The sequence below is a fragment of the Geotrypetes seraphini genome, chromosome 6, assembly GCF_902459505.1.
Source record: "Geotrypetes seraphini chromosome 6, aGeoSer1.1, whole genome shotgun sequence".
In the NCBI taxonomy this organism is placed as follows: Eukaryota; Metazoa; Chordata; class Amphibia; order Gymnophiona; family Dermophiidae; genus Geotrypetes; species Geotrypetes seraphini.
Window position 1 is genome coordinate 164141379 of NC_047089.1, and position 20555 is coordinate 164161933.

General features: G+C 42.7%; 1 protein-coding gene across 3 annotated transcripts in view; it reads right to left on the minus strand.

The window, feature by feature from the left end:
• Nucleotides 1–20555, minus strand: part of COL4A2 (collagen type IV alpha 2 chain) — a 426713-nt gene that overhangs the window by 108715 nt on the left and 297443 nt on the right. For all 3 annotated transcript variants that reach the window (XM_033949645.1, XM_033949646.1, XM_033949644.1), the window contains exons 15-19: nucleotides 16395–16457; nucleotides 13334–13378; nucleotides 11879–11932; nucleotides 5872–5938; nucleotides 3392–3502 (exon numbers count right to left, since the gene is read on the minus strand). In XM_033949645.1, coding sequence (XP_033805536.1) covers nucleotides 3392–3502; nucleotides 5872–5938; nucleotides 11879–11932; nucleotides 13334–13378; nucleotides 16395–16457 — 340 coding nt within the window. The remainder of the gene's footprint in view (nucleotides 1–3391; nucleotides 3503–5871; nucleotides 5939–11878; nucleotides 11933–13333; nucleotides 13379–16394; nucleotides 16458–20555) is intronic.

Below are 20555 nucleotides of genomic sequence, written 5' to 3' on the forward strand. Positions count from 1 at the left end.
TCTGTAGCTCCATGGCCGGCAGAGAAATTGTAAAGCGTGCGACGCATGCGCGTTTGGCGTGCGCGCATGATGATTTGCTTCGAGTGGCGGTTTAACCTAATCCAGCAGCGGTTACTGTGTGCTGATTGCCCTTCCCAATACAACACATGATAAAAAAAAGGTAGGATGGGGCAGAGATTGAAAGAAAACAAAACCAGATGGGACATTGACAGACTGACACACTGAAAGACAGGTAGGTGGGAGTGAAAGACACACACTGAAGGACAGGGGGCCAGGGAGAGAGATTGAAAGAAAGAAAAAACAGACAGCGGACAAGGAGAGAGACACACACAGAAAAAAAGACAGACAGACAGTGGCCAAGGAGACAGACAGACATACAACGGCCAAGGAGACAGACAGCAAAAAAAGACACAGACATACAATGGCCAAGGAGAGAGACAGCAAAAAAAGAAAAACAGACAGACAGCGACCAAAGAGAGAGAGAGAAAGAAAGAAAGAAAGACAGACAGACAGACACATCTATTCTAGCACCCGTTAATGTAACAGGCTTAAAGACTAGTAATTTTTATTCTTGTATACCGCCCAACCATAAGTTCCAGGCGATACACAACAAAGGACTGTACAATCAGTGAAACATACATATAAACAGAGATACAACAATAATCAAGTTACAAACTTGTCAAACAGATAAGTTTTTAATAACTCTCTAAAAGCATAATATGATTGTGCTTGTTGAATCAGAATACTTAACCAGGAATTCATTTTTCCAAACTGAAATGCAAAAGTCTTATCTAAAAATCTCTTATAACGAAAAGCTTTTAAAGATGGATACATGAACAAACAATTATTTTGGGTATTTTTATTCGACTTAAGTAACTTAAATTGGGAGGATAGGTAACCTGGCGCCAAACTGGAAATGGTGATGGGACAAAAGCGCGCCGGACAAAGCCGCACCGACATTTCAGCCGAGACAATTGTGCGCAAGACTCCAGCGCGCTGCTGTAAAAGTTAATTTTAAAGAGCTCCGATGGGGAGTGTGGGGCCCCACTTTACTTAATACTGTTCGCACTGCCGTTGGGGTGTGTGTGAGGGGTGCAACTCCCCACATTATACAGAAAACTTAACTTTTTCCTTAAAAATGAGGAAAAAGTTAAGTTTCCTCTATAATAGGGGGTTCCAACCCCCCAAGCCCCCCCAAAGGCAGCACTAACACTATTAAGTAAACTGGGGGGTTCCCCCTCAAACCCCCGTCAGAGCTCTTTAATAAAATTAACTTTTCCGGCAGCACGCTGGAGTCTTACGCCCAATTGTCTGGGCTCAAATGTCGGCGCGGCTTTGTCCCGTGTGCGAATGATTGTGAACTACTGGAGATATGGAGCACAAGAGGAAATCATGATTGACAGGGAGCCATCAATAAAAGGACTTCCTCTCTCTCTCACTTTCCCCCACCAGGACACAGCTCATCAATCTAAATACCTTGGGACTTGTCGGTTTGGAGAAAAGCAGTCGGAAGATGATACGATGATACAGGTTTACGAAATCATGAGTGGTGAAAAACAGACTAATAGGGTGCCAGCTATTTACTTTTTTTGTGTGTCAGGTATTTTTGCTTCAAATTTAAATAGGGTTTGACAGAAGGCCATACAGCACACAACAATGATTAAAGAGATAAAAATCTCTCCTTTTTGTTCATAAAACAAGGAATGCCAGCTGATGTCTTCCAGCCTTGGCATTTCAAGTTAACATGAACAGTCCAGTTTACAAAACCAAATATTGAATCTTTGAATCCCAGAAAACCTACCATCTAGTCCCTCTTCCATATACCACTCTATCATTATTATTCAGACTTCTATTTTCTCACTAAGAACCCCCTTCCACATCCATCAATCATAATGTCTCCTTCTTGGACCCCCATAAAAACAAGGAAGAGAGCCCAAAATTTCTAAAAGAAATGCTATTTTTCCTTTAATGTCCAGGTTAGTCTCTCCTTAATAAAGATTTTCTATACATTTTTCAGTGATTTCTCCTTTGAAGAGGGAGAGTCTTTTTTCCAAAATCAAGCATTCTAGCTGCTAACAGTAAAAAGTGGGCTAAACTTAATTGTCCCTGACATTTGTTCTAGGAATTTTCGCTGCTAACAACTATCAAGGTAGTGGCTAGGACTGAGATCTCTGATAAAGCTTATATAGTAGCTTACACCTCTTTCCAGAATGCTTGAATAGCAGGAAAGGACCACCATCTTGGTTACAATCTTCCAAATATTGGCAGTGGTGGGCAGTACTGCTAATGTCTGCCGCTGGCAATGAACCTGGATATTCAAAGCTGGCCATATCTGGTTGCTGGCATAGAACATCTGGTTTGTTTTTTGTTTATTAAGCCAGCTAGCGCATGCCTGGTTAACTTGATATTCAGAGCTAACCAGCCATTCATTAGTGCTAACACTAGTCGGTTAGTTCTACATATTGGGAGCTAACTGGACTCCAGCCCCAAAACGCTTCTAACTTAGCTGGCTTGCACTTTGGTGCTAACCGGTCATTAAGATAAGTATGTATAACCAATTATCGGTGATGGAGTTAATTTGAGCTAACTGGCACTAATTTGCATTTATGTACGTAATTGTACTTTGTCAGTATTCTATAACTTTAGTGCACAAATTCTATAACATGTAATTGCAAAGGGATGCAGAAGTGGCAAGGGCATGGATAGGGGAAGGGGAAAGAAGGTACCAAGCCTCGATGCAAAGCAAATCCAACAAGAAGAGGCACTGGAGATATCAAATCCAACCAAGTGGTCGGAATTCCTTTATTAGCAGTTTGTATCAAAAGTTTTAAAACAAGCAAAATGTCAAAGGTCAAAGTTCCAAAGTCAAAGTCCCGAGTTTCGGCGATGCTATCGCCTTCCTCAGGGGACAGTTATGAACTTGTCGGCTTCTCTTCATCCAAAAGAAGCGCCAAAAAGAGGCATGGATAGGTCAAGAATGTGCCCTGCACTTACATGCTAAGCTTATAGAATGCCGACAGTTAGGCACGCAACTGTAACATTTAGTTGTGGACATTTACACCAACTATTGAAATGGTGTAAGTGGCCACGCTCAAATGTCAGCATATAAATGCTGACCTATGCTAGTATTCTATAATGGCAATTATACTTAGCCGGTAACATCCTGGCAGCTAACTTTGGGCAATCTGAAGAGAAATAGCCCTCATGTGATCTGAGAGTGAAGCACAAAGAATTCCTAAAGTAATAATCTGAAAGGCAACCACCCACTGTAATGGCTTATGAGAAGGTCTGAGGAACTGTGCAGGACATAGTAAGCAAAGTCATTGCAAAATTAAGAGTTTCAGAGATCATCAATTACCATCAAATTTTAAGTATATAAGATATGTCTCACCAGGAAAATGACTTGGTGGCCCAGTTGGACCAGGAAGCCCCTCATCTCCACGGTCTCCTTCCTCTCCTGTGGGTCCCACAGGCCCTGGAAAGCCTGGATTACCTATGGAACCTGGAAAAAAACCCCAAAAACATGCAGCTTTATCTTTGGATCAGGTGAAGACTATAGCAGTCTTAATTGTTATTCCTTTAACATCTGAAGAAAAAACAGTAAGTAGGGGCTATGCATTTGCTATTTCTTTTTATGAATTATGATCATAGATTAGAAGTGGGAGTCCTAAACAGTTCGGGACTTTTCAGAGCCTATCTAAATCGAGTAACAAGCTCAAATTAAGCTTTTTAATCAGCAATAATTGAAACGTAGGCGCCTATCAAGAAAAAACAAATCTGCAACAAGGCGCCTCTAAAAATTTAGGCGGCCTTCAAAAAACTAGACGCTATGCACGTTAGGCGTGGGCGTGGCTACGTGTTAGGCGCCTTGTCGCAGAATCGCTGCTCTTGAGCGTGCTTAAGCACCCAGCTAGGCGCCAAACTTTTAGATGTGCCTAGAGCTGGCCTATTTCTTGGGAGCCTCCCAAATAGGTTCCGCTCAGCGTGATTCATTCAACAGCACCCAAGTTCACTTGAACAGTGCCTAATTAGGCGCCTAACTTTTGGGCGCTTCTTATAGAATTTGCTCTTTCATGTCTCTTTTCCTGTATTTAAGGAGTATTATTTTAGGGCTCCTTTTACTAAGGTGTGCTAGCGTTTTTAGCACGTGCAAAACCGAGCGATAGATGAAAATACTAACGCAAGCTCTATAGAGGCGTTAGCGTCTAGCGTGTGCGGCATTGTAGTGCACGCTTCTCCTTGCGCTAATGCCCTAACGCACCTTAGTAAAAGGAACCCTTAGTGTTTTCAGTGCCTTTTTATTTTTTATTTTGGAACAAGAGTTTTCTTTATTTGGATTTTTTCTACTTGTGTGGGAATTTAATGTTTTCTGGAATTAGATAAACATTGAATATACAGGAACCTGGGACTTTATACACTGCTTTTTCTGTGTTACACAATCAAAGCAGTTTACATATTTTTGATAGGTACTTATTTTGTACCTGGGGCAATTAAGGGCTCCTTTTACTAAGGTGCGCTAGCGTTTTTAGCGCACGCAGCAGATTAGCACATGCTAACCCCACGCTCCGCGGCTAGAACTAATGCCAGCACAATGCTGGCGTTAGCGTCTAGTGCGCGGGGCATTGTAATGCGCACTATTCCATGCGTTAATGCCCTAATGCAGTTTAGTAAAAGGAGCCCTAAGTGTTAATTGACTTGCCCAGAGTCACAAGGAGCTGCAGTGGGAATTGAACTCATATCCTCAGGGTGCTGAGACAGCTGCTCTAACCACTAGGCCGCTCCTCCACAACAGGGTTGAAGGAAAGTTGGTTTTAAGTAGAGAATAGATGTTGTAGAACTGCTTGCCTAGACTGTTTGTCTTTTCTGGAGTTGTGATGTAAACAGTAGTGAGAAGTAAATGTATAGGACCAAATAGTTGTTTTGCAGATTTCTTCTATAGATTCAGTGTCAAAATGAGCCATCAAAGCAGCCATAGCCCATACATTGTGGGCTTTCACATGGCCTTGTAGTGTCAACCCAGCTTGAATACACACAAAGAAGATACAGTCTGCTAGCTAAGAGGAGATGGCTCTTTTGGATACAGCAACTCCTAGCCTATTAGGATGAAAGGTGACAAAGAGCAGGGAGGATCCTCTATGTGGCTTAATATGGTCCAGATAGTATGTCAGAGCATGTTTGCAGTTTTAAGGGCTTCTTCTCCAGAATGAGAGTGTGGCTTAGGAAAGAAAACAGGCAGGCTTGGATGAGATAGAATTCTGAAACTACTTAAAGGATGTTTGAAGGACCACCCTGTTGTGATAGAACCTTGTATAGGGATGATCCGATACAAGGGCTTGAAGTTCACTCACCTGATGTGCAGAAGTGAGGGCTATGAGGAAAATGACTTTTCAAGTGAAACTACATAAGTGGCTCACAGGGAACCACATTAAGATCCCAAGCGAAAGGAAAAGGCTTGCCACCACATACGACAGATAAGTAACAATTTTGTCAAACAATTGTTTATTGAAATTGGATAGAACGGATGTTCTATGTTAATTGGTGGCAGAGACGGTGAACATGCTATGATGGTCTCTATTACAACTGGCTCCGTGAATTATTGTTATTGTTGTGGGTCTGAGCGTTCACTTAAGAGCACGTTTAAAGGTTTATTGAACGATCAGAAGTATTCAGTACGCAGTTTTTTTGTTTTAAGGTGACTAATGAAAGATAGAAATATCCTTTACATAAATAGAGAAATAGACAGAATCACAGTATCTCATTCTAAGCATCCTGTTTCTTGTTTTTGAGTTACTGCTGTGAATAGTCAGGCTTAACTGTGTTCCCATTAAAATCATAAATATCACAGAGGATACACAGTTGAAATTAAACTACCTTTGGCGGGTGTTGCATGTTCAGCGTAAGTCACAGGTCCTTCAACACCTTTTTCACCACGTTCTCCCTAAATGACAAAAAAAAAACAACAAATAAAAAAAACCCCAAAGCATGTTAAAACATTTCAGATGACCTAAAATAGTACACAAACACATAATTGATTTTTAAGCAAAGCCAACTTTTTCTTATTTTTCAGTTCAAAATTTTTTATTGAGATTTTCAATAATACAGCAAATATATTCATAGAATGGAGACAGCAGTGATACTTAACCTAACATAAGGGAACAAAAGAGTGAAATCGTAATAACAACAATTATCTCTCACCTACTACTAGCTCAAAAACAATACCAAATGCAAAATATATACAAACACAAATGGTCAGTCACAACAAACTAACATATTGATCAAGAAATTTCCATGGTGATGTACGTGGGGAGGCAGGAAAACATGCTGAGGAAACAGGCCTTTTCTCTAATAGGGTATGGGGGATGATTTAAGGTACAGGGGGTGTGTGGGGCCTGCCTGCCTGCCACTAAGCCTGCCTGCTTGTCACTAGGCCTGCCTACCTGTCACTAGGCCTGCCTACCTGTCACTAGGCCTGCCTGCCTGCCTGTCACTAGGCCACTAGGCCTGCCTGCTCTGTGCCCTGCCCTGGCCTACCACTAGACCACCAGAAGGGGGAGGGGGGGTGGACAGAGTACAGAGCCTAGCAGGGAGTCCAAGTGAATTCCACCAGAAAGTGTAGTCTAAAAGGGAGGCTGATTTCCAGTTTTTGAGGATATGCATGAGAGCTGTTGCAAACATAGAGTCAATCAGTTTTGGAGGGCATTCTGAATTAGAAAAGCATGTATGTTGAGACTATAGTATTACTATATCCAAGGATAGTATTCCAAATGTGAGACCAAAAAGGCTGTAGAAGGGAGCAATGAAACAGCATAAGGTCCAAAGTACCTTCTGCGGTATCGCAGTGCCAACGTTTTGGGTCCGGTCTCAGTTTAGCCTTCCACATATGGAAGAGGGTCCATACAGCCTGCCAAATAACAAAATATAAGGATTGAGCAACTCTTGAAAAAAGAAGTGGGCGATTGGTTTGGGTCCAGAATGTTTTCCAGTTTATAGCTGATACAGGAATAGACAGCATATTACACCATTGGGTCATGGCTTGAGTAGAAAAAAGATATCGATGATCCTACATAATGCGATAGAAAATAGAAACAGCTCTTCCATGAGAGTGGACCAAATCATACCACTGATTAAGAGTAGATCGTTTAATATCAGATTCAGAGGACCAGACAATGGATTTAATAACAGAAGTTAGTAATATCCATTGAGCTTCACAATTCCATAGCGCTGGGAACTGAACACAAAGTGATGGAAAGGAGATTAAAGAATCATTGCTAAACAACTGGTGTACATACCAGATTCCGGTCTTTTGCCATTTCTTCCAGAAGAAGGTCTTTCCATTATGTTTAAGTTTTACATTATTCCAAATAGACATACAAGTACTACTGTAAAGAGACACATCAGCCATTTTATCCAGATTACGAATGGCATTCTGCATTGCACTCAAAAGTTCAAATCTTTTAAGGTGTTTAGGGATACTCATAGTACAAAAGGCATGCACTGGGCAAGGATGACTTATGAATTTCTCCATTTCCAGCCATGTTGGGAGGGGGGTGGTGGTCCTATAAAGACTGATCTATAACCCAATGAGCTCTATATTTGGCAAAGGAAGCAATATGATACAAATGGAAGTCTGGCACATTCAAACCACCATTATCTCTTGAAGCTCTCAGTTTGGCAAGAGCGATACGAGGCTTTTTGTTTTTCCAAATGAATTCAGAAATTTTCTTATTAAGCCAATGGAACAGAGACATTTTGCAGAGGGAGGGACGCATAGACAGAACATAAGTAATCTGAGGAGTGAGGGTCATTTTTATGGAGGCAACTTTAATCATATTTCTATCCAACTGAAACTGAAAACCTCTTTAAAAAGTTTAACTTCCTCTGGCCTTGCAATTAGGGACATCCTGACCACCCACAGTGGCACAATTAGTGGCAGTGGGGTGGGAGTGGGGGGGGGGGGAGAGCACCATTGATTTAGCCAGTAAGTCTTCAAAAGACTCATTGTGGCTGTAACTTCCTCTTTTGGAGCGGGTTGATATGTATGCATATTCAAGGTTCCTGCACTAGTCATAGACTGGTGCTGCCCCAGCAGCACCTTTGTGAAGGAAGGGGAAGAGAAGAGGAAGGGGTCAAGAGATGGCATATACCTTGGGGAAAGAAGGGGAGATAGGTAAAGAGAGATGCTGGACACTTTGGGGGAGAGGAAGTTGGGATAATAAGAACGGAAGAGAGGGATGGAAGGACACAGAGTGGTTGGACACTTCAGGGAGGGAAGATAGGAAAAGTGAGATGCTAAATACCTTAGAGTTGGTACTGGATACCTGGGCAGAGGGAAGTAATGAAGGGGAGAGATGCTGCACTACATAAGGGCAGAGAAGGGAAGAGGAAAATGCTGAACATGGGTTAGGGCCTTGAGCTGCCCCTTCTTGGGTGGGGTTGTGAGGGGCATATTGCTAAAAGTTTGCTTAAGATGGCAGATATCCTTGGGGCATCCCTGCAGGATTCTATACAAGGTGCCCAACATTGCATGCCCAAGTTGACTGTGCATCTTAATGAACAAGTTGGTAACTAGCATAACTGAACACCAACAACCAGTTATTGCACTGAATTGGCTTCAATTAGGATTTGTGTGCAACTCAAAAAGGGGGCATGGCCAAGGGAGAGGAATGGGAGGGTCAGGGGCAAACCTAGTGTAAATCCTCGTGCCCACAGTTTAGCATGGAAATTGGCTCTATGCACTGTTCTATGAATAGTGCACAACTCGGAGTGTATGGATTTTTTTAATGCCCAATTTAGGTGCTATTACTGAATCTAGTCCACTATGGGGCTCATAATCGAAAGAGAAAAACATCCAAAAACCGGCCTAAGTAAGCACTTGGATGAACATTTCTCAAAAACGTCTAAGCGCCGATAATAAAACTGGGTTTTGGACATTTTTCTAAATGACCTAGGCCTTCATAGTGCCGCTCAACGTCCAAAGCTAAACGGGGCATTTCTGGAGGCGTGTCGAGGGCAGGAGTTGGGCGGGATGTGGGCCGGCTTAGACTTAGTCGTACAGCATATATAACCGAAAGTGTAACAACAGAGCTTAGACGGAACTTGGATGTTGTGACTTAGACCATGTAAAACATGGTCTAAGTCACAAAAACCCACCTAAACTCACCAGATAAGAACTGAAAACACATAACACAGACCCCCACACACTACCCCAGTGATCACCAACCCCCCCACCCCCATAAAAATTTTATTCACAACTTTAAATTTCAGCCTCCAGACCATCATCACTTGGCCGCCTGGCATAGGAAAGCCTAGTCATCCAGCCCAGAGGCAGCTTAAGTCGTCTTGGGGTGGGTTAGGGACCCATAGAGAGGAGGACCCATGCCCATAAGCCCCTGTAATCACTGCATTGATATTGAAAGATGTGCACTGCCCTATACACCCCCAAAACCCTTTTTTACTGGCATATAAGTGGCTCCTGCAGCCATAAGGGCTATTGGGGTGGCAGATAAGTGGGTCTAGGGGATTCTGGAGGTGGTTTGGGGGGCTCACCATCACCTATAAGGGAGCTGTAGTGAGGAGAAGTCATGGCACCCTTTTTGTGAAGTTCACAGCAGTACCCTGTAAAGTACCCCACTATTTAGGTGGCATGTCTGGGTGTGCAGTCCATCACTTTGCAGACCCCTCCCACGTCCAACAGGGCTTGTTCTAGGCGTTTTGGACTTGGACGGAAGGTTGGACGGAAATGTGGCATAAAGATAGATGATTTAGTGGCTTGGACGATCAGATTGGCAGGACGTATAATTAGACGATTTTCAAAAGTAAAAAAAAGTTGGACGTATCTTTCAAAAATGTGTCTTAGGCTCTTTTTAACTTTGGATGACTTGCGAGATGGACGTAAACGGACTTAGATGTCCCTTTCGATTATGCCCCTCTATGTATATTTCTGATTTACTCATTAACTAATCCTGGCAAAAAAAAAAATCATGTAATATTGCAAAACTAAGCTATAATCTGGAAATATAAAGAGACATTATGTGGCTCATTTTCAAAGCACTTAGACATACACAGGTTCCAGAGTTTGAAAATGAGCACCTGTAAAAAAACAAGAAATAAGAAAATATCTTTAGCAGTGCTACTATATAGAAATTATAGCCCATAACAAAATATTTGCTGATCCAAGAGAAAAAATATATCTATCCATAAGAACATACAACATTTACTTCCTATGCATTATAGGGCCTATTTACCAAAGGCTTTCCTCTGGATTCTATGGTGCTGAAATGTGCATGTGGATTGAAGGTCTGCACACAAATGGATTCGCTTATGAGGCAATTAATTGCAATAAATAGCTGTTAACATTTATTGAAGTTAATTAGAAATAATTGAAATTTGTGCATGCATCTACCTGTGATTATTCTATATCTCTTTTCTCAATAGATACTGGATTTGTGAAATATCAATGTATTATTTTCAAAAAGACGCCTCAGCCCCACCTCTCCACCACTGTAATAGTTTTATACTGTGGGAAGTTTGTTGTGGCACTTCATCATTGGCTGTCTATTTGATTTTCTTGTATGTACATTTGGTTTTTTATTTTACGTAGTTAGTGCATGTGTTGCCTTTATAGTAGGTAGTTTTTAAATAGTTTTTCATTTTATATCGCTGATAAATATATACGTATGAATAGCAGTTCAATACTTATCTCAGCTGAACCCGGGAGTCAGACCCGACATGTTTCTATAGTCAGAAAAGGGCTCCTTTTATCAAGCCGCACAAGCGGGATTAACGCGCGCGACGTTTCATCACGCGCTAACCCCCGTGTTGGCCAAATACTACCTCCTGCTCAAGAGGAGGCGGGTAGCGGCTAGTGCGGCCAGCGGTTTAACGTGCGTTATTACGCGTATTAAACAGCTAGCGTGGCTTGATAAAAAGAGCCCCGAGTTTTAGCTGGCGTAAAAACCGGTGTCTAACTTTAGGCATGGAAATGGGCTCCAAACGCTAGTCTATAAGCGATGCTCCATACTGATTTTTCCAGCACTTAAATTTCATTGCCATTTAGAGAATGCCCTGCAGGAGATGTTTTGGTAAGAGAGTCCTAAATTTCAAACAAGACTCATTTCCAAGGCCAATATCACTATGAATCCATCAACTCCAGGGAATACTGCCATCTTGTGGATTATGTACAATACTGCATGCGCAAGAATTTTATGTTTGGAAAGTACAGTTGAAAAGTAATGGCAAGTTTACAAACCTGATGTTTGTTATAAAAGTACCTACAAATACAAAATTTGTATGCTCTTCATAATGAGATTAATATGTGCTGTAGATGATGCCATTTGTTAAGATTATTTAAACGTGCAAATTATCTCAATGGCGTACCTCAGGAGTACACAGTGGTCTTTGTCTATGAACCGAAAAACCGTCCAGACCCAGCCATCCTCAAAAGGAGGACATGTCCATGGAAATCTGGACATTTGGTAACCTTATGTTGGCAAATCCTGTTCTAAAATCTTAGCAGAACTTGACATGTCCCAATCTCAGTTCCAATTTGTACATCCTCTCTAAAATGCCACTCTAAAGGTTTGGCTTAGCTTCCAGAACTGCATTCGGTAAGGAGGAGAGACTGGTACCTAATCCTGAAGTTCACCAAATTAAAGACAATTTAAAACAATGGATCATTAGTCTAATTTTTACTACACTGGAAGTATTTATGCATGAATTTTTATCTCTTTGACTCAGTACAAATGTCAATTTAAAACCACTTCAAATCATTAAATGTTTGTAGCCTCACAAAGCTACACATAACTCTAAGAAGATCTGATATCAGCATCTGTTAATTTCCACATGTGGTCTCTAGGTGAGACTTAACATAGATAAATACCTTCATTCCATTCAAACCAGGCACACCTGGAAAACCATCAGGTCCTGGTGAACCCTAAAATAAGACAAACAAAAGAAAGACTGTCAGTTTTTAGAAGTGGGAAAAACCCCTTACAACTCAAGGATATTAAAAAATCCCTTATTTCTTAAGTAAGAGCAGACTAAAATGCTACTTGTCAATACATGTAGCAATAGTTTAGATAAGGTTATTAACTTCAATCCTATATAACACAGACTGAAGCTGAGCGCTGTTTATATTCACTTTGCATAGAATAAGCCAACAAACCGGTGTGTTTCAGATTTTTTAGCCAAAATAGTGGCAATAACTAGGTACAACAAAATCACCCCCCCCCCCCTTTTTTTATGAAGCCGCGTTAGGCTTTTTTATCACTGGCCACGGCGGTATTAGCTCTGACGCTTATAGGAATTCTATAAGCATTGGAGCTAATACTGCTGCGGCCGGTGATTAAAAAGCCTAACGTGGTTTTGCAAAAAGGAGTCCTGAATTTCTTATTTGGAAAAACTGTAATAGACCAGTGTGCTGAGTTATCATGTGCTCATCCTGGGAAGCTCTTGAAAAACCTGCTTTGACTCAATTATAAATTGCCTTGAAGGGCTGTAACATAGGTTTTAAATGGAATCTTTAACCCATTTCAGCACAATAGTAAAAACAAACAAACTTAGAATCATAGAAACATGATGGCAGATAATGGCAGATAAAGGCCAAATGGCCCATCTAGTCTGCCCATCCGCAGTAACCATTATCTCTTTCTCTCTCCGAGAGATCCCACGTGCTTATCACAGGCCCTTTTGAATTTAGACACAGTCTGTCTCTACCACCCCTTCTGCACCTACCACCCTTTCTATACAAAAGTATTTCCTTAGATTACTTCTGAGCTTATCACTTCTTAATTTCATCCTATGCCCTCTCATTGCAGAGTTTCCTTTCAAATTAAAGAGACTCAACTCATGCGTATTTACATTACGTAGATATTTAAACATCTCTATCATATCTCCCCTCTCCCGCCTTTCCGCCAAAGTATACAGATTGATATCTTTAAGTCTGTCCCCATACGCCTTATGATGAAGACCACATACCATTTTAGTATCCTTCCTCTGGACCGACTCCATTCTTTTAATATCTTTTTGAAGGTGCGGCCTCCAGAATTGTACACAATAGGCTAAATGAGGTCTCACCAAAGTCTTATACAGGGGCATCAATACCTCCTTTTTACTGTATTGTATTTCACTGATTGTCCAGCTCTTTTTAGTATAAACTGCCTAGAACTTTTGTGTTCCAAGGACTGTGTTGAGAACCCCAGATCTAGCATAATAGAACATATTATCGGAAGCAGATGATTTCACAGCTTATTGTCAAATACTGTTTTTCACTGAACAGGTAAGGACTATAATTACAAAACATTATTGCGCTTTTATTAATCTGTGTTTTGCTTACTTTTCGCCCTAGAGTTCCTGGAGTCCCATTGATACCAGGCAGACCCTGAAATTATAAGCATTAATTATTATTTGTAGGGGTGACCAAGCACTGAAAATTGCAAGGCACAATGAATCATGCACAGTACCTATGATTGCAAAAAAAAAAAAAAAAGAGGAGGATCTCAGAAAAAATTATAACTTCATGAAGGTTGCTCATTGCATGGTGCTGACACAGTTACCACTTTTTACAGGAAAATGACCACAGGTTCATTAATAGCAACCTTTTTATTTTTATTTACTTAAACCAGTGTGTTGCAAACTGTATGCCGTGGCACATGAGTGTACCTCGAGATTTCAGGTGTGCCACGACACACTGGCGAGGAGAGCCATCCACGCTGGCTGACTGCCTACAGGACGTGTCTTTCACGGCACGTCCTGTAGGAAGTCAGCTGGCACAGATGACTCTCCTACTGGCTGGCATCTCTCCTCCTCTCCCCGCACCTCCCGGATCCCTCCACCGAAGAGGGTCGCAGCCAGATGGGCCTCCGTGCATGCGCATGACGCCATCGCATCGACGTCCATGCACTTCCGGGTGCCTTCCGGCCGGGGCATTGGATTTAGTGTGCTGCCAGCCGGAAAGTTTGCGAGACACTGACTTAAACTATTTCTAGCCCTCGATCCTCTGTGAGTTACATAAACAATTCTTAACAGCTAGCGTATTGATGCACCTTGTTGCCCAGTTTGTCTGTTTTATCTAGATTGTAAGCTCTTTTGAGCAGGGACTGTCTCTTCTGTGTTTTGATGGTCAGTGAAATGATTAATAGTGGAAGTATCTTTGAGAGAGAAATCTACATTATGGTGCAAACAAATTCCATCCCAACTGCCAAACACAAGGATCAGCAATTTTTCCATAGCACTGAAATGTATCAACTGAACTACTAATGGGTTCTACTCAATTTATATATGGTAAAAGCATATAGAAGAGAGGTTCCAAAATCTTGTCCCACAAGATCCCTGGCCAATCAGATTTTTGTAGTGAACATTTATATATTAAATTTAGAAATCTATTAAAAACTTATCTTTTCGGCTTAGCATTTCCTTAGACAGAATTTTATTCTATAGGATAATTAACATTATTCTAGATAGATACCTTGGGAGGGATTCTCCAGTCGCAGCCTTTATATTTTAAATTTTTCTACATTTTTTTAATGTTATATTTTAAGTTTGATATTTATCTTTTCTTATGATAATGGAATTCTTTTCCTTTTTGGTTTTATTATTGTAAACCGCTATGATGTTTTAGTGAAGAGTGGTCTATAAATACAAATCAATGTATCCATGATGAATATGCACAAGACAGAGATGCATGCAAAAGTATCTCATGCATTTTTATTGTGGCTATCCTGAATATTTGATTGACTAGAGTTTCCCCAGGAGAGCTTTGGGAGCCTCTTTATTAGAACATCTGGAACCCAGTGTCTCATTTTTCTTTTACCAATTTAGAGGAGATTTTATGTCCCAGGCCAGGCAAACCAATAAGACTTAATTTTCTAAATATGCTTTAAAAAATCTATGTTTTCCTTTGTGAACCCCAGAGGGCATGTCCAGGGGAAACATGATCTTTTGCGAGCCATGAGAGGCAATTCCTCCGAAATCTACTCTCGGTGTTGCTCTTTGGCTGGCAGAGCAGTTATTTGTCACTTATGAGATGGACTTTGCCACACCAACTTCATGACTTCTTGCGGACCCTGTGAACTGAAGGTCTGAAGGCTTCTGCACCACACTGCAAAGGGCCTGACCCTAAAACTTTAGAGAACCTCTAAATGTGCTTGTCTTCTTTTTTTTTCTCTTGCAAGTTAATATCTACATAATCTGTTTCTGTTTATTCATGCTTTGACTGGAAAGGGCCCTTCCTCAGCTTCTCAAATTTACTTCCAAACTCATCCTAATGCTTGAAATGTGACAAAATTAATGTCTTTTAGAAGCTCATTGACAATTATGGTTAAACTAGTCTTATAGCCCGTTACATTAATGGATGCTAGAATATATGTGTGTGTGTCTGTCTTTATTTTTTTTTCTCTCTCCTTAGCCGCTTTCTGTATTTCTGTCTGTCTTTTTTTTTTTTTTCCTTGGCTGTCCACTACCACCCCTTGCCTGCTCCCCCTGTCCATTCTCCCTTCCTTTTACCTCCCCTGTGTCCTCCACCATCCCATCACTGACTCACCTTATCCAGCAGAAGCCCTTCTCCCTTTGTTTTACATCCCCCTGTCCATCATCACCTCCTTCCTGCTCCCCCTGTCCAGCAGTAGGCCTGTCTTCATTTTTCTGACCCCCTCCCTGTTCATCAGCACCTCTTCCCCTGTCCATCAACCCCTTTTCTGCCCCTCCATTTCCGTGTGTTGCAGCATTTCCCTCCCACCCCACTTCCCTGTGCAGTATTTTCCTCCCCCCCATACCTTCCTCCTGAACTCCATGCCCTACTTATGTTAAAATGCTTTCCGGGTTTGGCTGCTGCGGCCTGCAGCCGCCGCGGCCGACATCTGCCTTGGGGGGGGGGGAGGAAGAGAGAGAACGAGCTTCGGGCGGCCAGCAGCCGCCGCAGCCGACATCCGCCTCGGGCCGCCGAGGCCAACATCCACCTTGGGGGGAGGGAGAGAGAGAGCTTCGTGCGCATGCGCAATCCTATCTGCGGTGCCCTACAGCTCACAGAAAACCGGCGCACGCAGATGGAAGTGCGCATGCGCGGCCTAGCGTTTTATTATATTAGATTATCTGAGGGAAGCTGCCTATAATAACTAGCATGATTTTTATGTCATCTAGATGTATTCAGGATGATATTCTAAGGGACTTGTATGTTTTATGGATGCCATGTGTAGAGTAATTCTGTAATCCAGGATCCCACATTTACACATGAATTTATAATAGTATATACTTGTGCATGGCTAATGTGGAACAAAGGCTAGCTCCTATATGAGAAACTTCATGTTTATTTGGTTTAATTTTTAAACCTTTGCTTCTCCAGTGAAGATGCTTTTCTCATTTTCTGTAATTTCTTTGTGTGAGTAACTGGAAGTACATACCCTTTGTCCTGGAAAACCCATTATTCCTTCTTCTCCTTTTTCTTCAAAGAATGCGCTTGAACCCTAGAAAATGCAGACTTAATGTTCAGCATAAGACAGCATTGCCATTACCCAATATAAATTTGACATAAGAAAGGCTTGCTGTAATGGATACTAGCTAGGAAAATTTTGTGGGTTTAATTATATATTTGTGCCAAAATCAAAATCATAATAGAGATGCTGAGTAGATTATTGGATCACATGGTGCCTCTTAAACATTTAATGACGGGCCGCTGAAAAGTTCTCGGTCCAACCAACAAAGATGGGGCAGTATACACTTAGGGGCTATACACTTAGGGGCTATACACTTAGGGGCTATACACTTAGGGGCAAATTCTATAAACGGCATCTCGCTTGTAGGCGGTGGTAGGCGTCTTACCGCTGTCTAACCAGCCAATTGGGACGCATGTTTTTAAAAAATAAATACCTGAGGACAGGCCGCATTTTCACAACCCCGAGGTGTTGTAGATGTTTTTGCCAGACTAGGGAGACGCATTGGGCTACCTAAGCTCGCCCAAGGCTAGGCGATGTGGTTTGGCCCACAAGTGGCCTTGGGCGGCCCTAGGCATCTCCCTAGGGCTGTGATAGGCGCCTGAAATGTAGGCAGCCAAGCAAAATGCTGGTCTATATTTCAAATAGACGTGGCCGCTGAGTTGACCGCAGCGAGGTAATCTCCCTGCCACGATCAGTTTAGTGGTTTGCAGCAGGGAACCCATCCCCACTCATGAGATCGGCCGGCAGAAGGAATGCCCACTCCCTCCTGCTGGAATCTCCAAAGCCCCCCCCACGAATGTCAAGCAGCAGGAGGAGTGCCCAATTCCTCCTGCTGCCACCCCCTGAGGCATCCCCCCAGCAGGAGGGATGCCCATGTCCCTCCTGCCAGAAACCCCTGAATGTCCGCTACAGAATAGTGTGCCCAATTCCTCCCTGCCGCCACCCCCTGAGGCATTCCCCGGCAGGAGGGATGTCCACTCCCTCCTGCTGACCCCCCTCCCCCCGAAGATCACCAGCAGGAAGGATGACCACTCCCTCCTGCTGGAATCCTCCCTGAAGACATGCATCCACCCCCAAGCCCCAACTGGACTCCCCATATCTATTTCTTGATGACCAGTCGGAAGGATGCTTACTCCCTACAGCTGGAAGGCCCACCTCCACAGAATGGCGGGCCTTCCCCTTCCTGGTGCATCCTGGGATGCACCTAGGAGGGGCATAAAATCCTGATTGGCCCAGGCGACTAATTCTTAGGCCTCCCTTCCAATGCATTCTGGGATGCACTGGAAGTGGCCTAAGACTAAGATTGGCCAGATCCCTTAGGCCACCCTCCATGGGAGGAGGAGGGTTGGGCCTCCCTCTACCGGGGAGGAATGCCTCGGGGAGGTGGCGGCAGAAGGGACTAGGCATCCCACTGCCGGCCAACTTCGCAGCTGAGGGGTTTCCTGCCGCAGATGGCTGATCTGATTGCAGCAGGTAGATTTCCTTGCCACGATCAGCTCAGCGGCCCACATGATTCTCTAACCAGCGCCCTGTGTACATGGACACCAGTTAGAGAATCAAGGTGGTTAGGTGGGGTTAGGTATCTGTCTGTTAGGAATGATGCAATTCTATAAAGGACGCTGGTGTGTGATTGACCAGCCTCCTATACAGAATTTTCCCCCTTTAGTCTAGTGATTTTCCCACTTTTCTCATTCCGTATTTTTTCTGACCGAAAGAAAAAGAGGAAAATCCCTGGACTAAGTGTATAGCCCTCGATGAAGACTTGCCCCCCAACTTTGTTGGTTGGGCTGAGATACCTTTCATCCACCCCTCATAAGATCTCACAAACAGAAGACAACTTTCATCTCATCTTGCAAAAACAAAAATCTATTGCCTATCTTAACCAGTTTTAAGAATAACATTTTTGGAGTTACAGTACATCACATCTTGCATTTAAACAGGATCCCAAACATACCTCACGGTTTAGTAATTTAGACAGCTTCCAAACCTTTCCCTCTGGGGGGAAAACATGTCTGGCTGAATGTGTCCTATTTCTATCAGAGCCCGGCCTTATTACTACCTTCCTTTTCTTAAGATCTGAGAGACAGAGCAGGTGTCGTGACACAGAAATCAGCGGATCATTATAGCTTACACTAAGGGTGGAATACAGCGTAGAGCATGGGTTGGCAATCACGGTCCTTGAGGGCCACAACCCAATTGGATTTTCAAGATTTCCACAATGAATATGCATGATATTGATTTGCATATACTGCCTCCATTTTATGCATAGAGACCTCGGGGATATTCACCCATGGCAATCTTGAAAATTCAACTGAGTTTTGGCCCTTGAGCACTGTAGTTGTCAACCTTGGCCTTGAGTCTGAAAGTGCTATGTCTACATGGCTCTAACCAAAACATTAAATTTTCTGTGAAGCAGATGGACAATCCATGTCAGGAAGCCTGTAAAACCCTCTGAACCTCAGATAAATGAATAGAAGAGAGATTTATCACATGGAGATGAATTGGACAGTTCCAGCGAAAACTATCCCGTGGAACCTGATTACTGGGGCCCCATTTCTAATGCACATTATAAGAACGTGTTTTCCTTTATTTCTGGAAAGTATTTTGATCCTTTCACCAGCTGTTGTTAGGGCTTTTTTTTTGGCATGTGTCTGAATCTAACACTATTGCCTCAGAACAGAGCATAAGTGGGATACCAAAAAACAGCAATGGAGGACTCATCTCTATGTAAGGCTTTTCCATCAACCCTATAAAGATTAACAGGGAGCTCTCAGAAAGTCCTTTGCTCAAGCCAACTGCATAGGGTTACCATACGTTCAGGAAAGCCCAGGCATGTCCTCTTTTTAGAGGATTATTACAGACATTTGGACAGGTTTTTAAAATTATGGAATCTGCCCCGGTGTTGGGAGGGCTAGCTTACAAAGGATCCAGTGGCTCTCCCTCCCTCTTACCTCCTCGGCACTGCAATTCTATTTTTCTTCGACCTGCCGGCAGCTCTGCGATTTGAGCCTGCTGCTGTCGGCCTGCCCTGGAAGCTGCATCTTTGCAGCACAGAGGTGAGACCTGCAGAGAGGTAGCTTCCGCAACGGGCTGTTGGCAGTAGGCTCACATCACTGAGCTGCCGGAGGCCCAAAGAAAACAGAACTGCAGCGCTGAAGAAGTAAGAGGAGAAGAGCCACTGGATTCCTTGTAAGCCGGCCCTGCCAAACCAGCTTCTGGGGGGCTGGGCCAGAGTCAGGGTGAAGTCGGAGCCGGGGTCTATGTCCTCTTTTTTCAGGGATAAAAATATATTAACTCTAAACCTGCATTCTCAGGAGTATACTTAAAACACTCCACCGATAACTTTCTTGGGGGTCCTTTACTAAGCTTGTCGGTACGCCACTGGGTAGAAAGAGGCCGTAGCGTGCTCTTATGTGGGTTTTCCCTGTGCGCTAATTCCACAGTAGTAAAATGGTCAATTTTCTCTTTTTTGCCTTTAATAGCCATGCACTACAGTAATCATTCGTAAGTGGTCTATTAAAAATATTAGGCTTACTGACATCTTTTTTATAGGCAATAAATTACTGTAATTGCTGCACCAATCAGTTAGAATGTGATAATGTGGATACGCTGAAACAGCCATTCTTCGCTTCCCGACACATCTCCTCCATGCTAAAAAAATATTTAGCATGTGCAGATTGGAAACTTACTGCAGGATGCCCAAGAGCGTTCCATGGTAAGACCTTTTAAGCTGTGGTAAGCATGTACTAGAGCAGGATTAGGGAACTCCGGTCCTCGAGAGCTGTATTCCAGTCAGGTTTTCAGGATTTCCCAATGAATATGCATTGAAAGCAGTGCATGCAAATAGATCTCATGCATATTCATTGGGTGAAATCCTGAAAACCTGACTGGAATACGGCTCTCGAGGACTGGAGTTCCCTACCCCTGTACTAGAGCCTGCTTCAGCCTTAGTAAAAGGACCCCCTTTGTGCAAAGTGGCATCAATACATTTTTCTCTTTCCTGATTATAGTAGTTAGCTGTGGACACTTTTTAAGCTATATAATTCAATGAGGATAAGAGTTTGATAGATTTTAGGCTTCTATTTACTTTTTGTGGTAAAACAGCTCATTGTTGTGTTTTATTTTTAC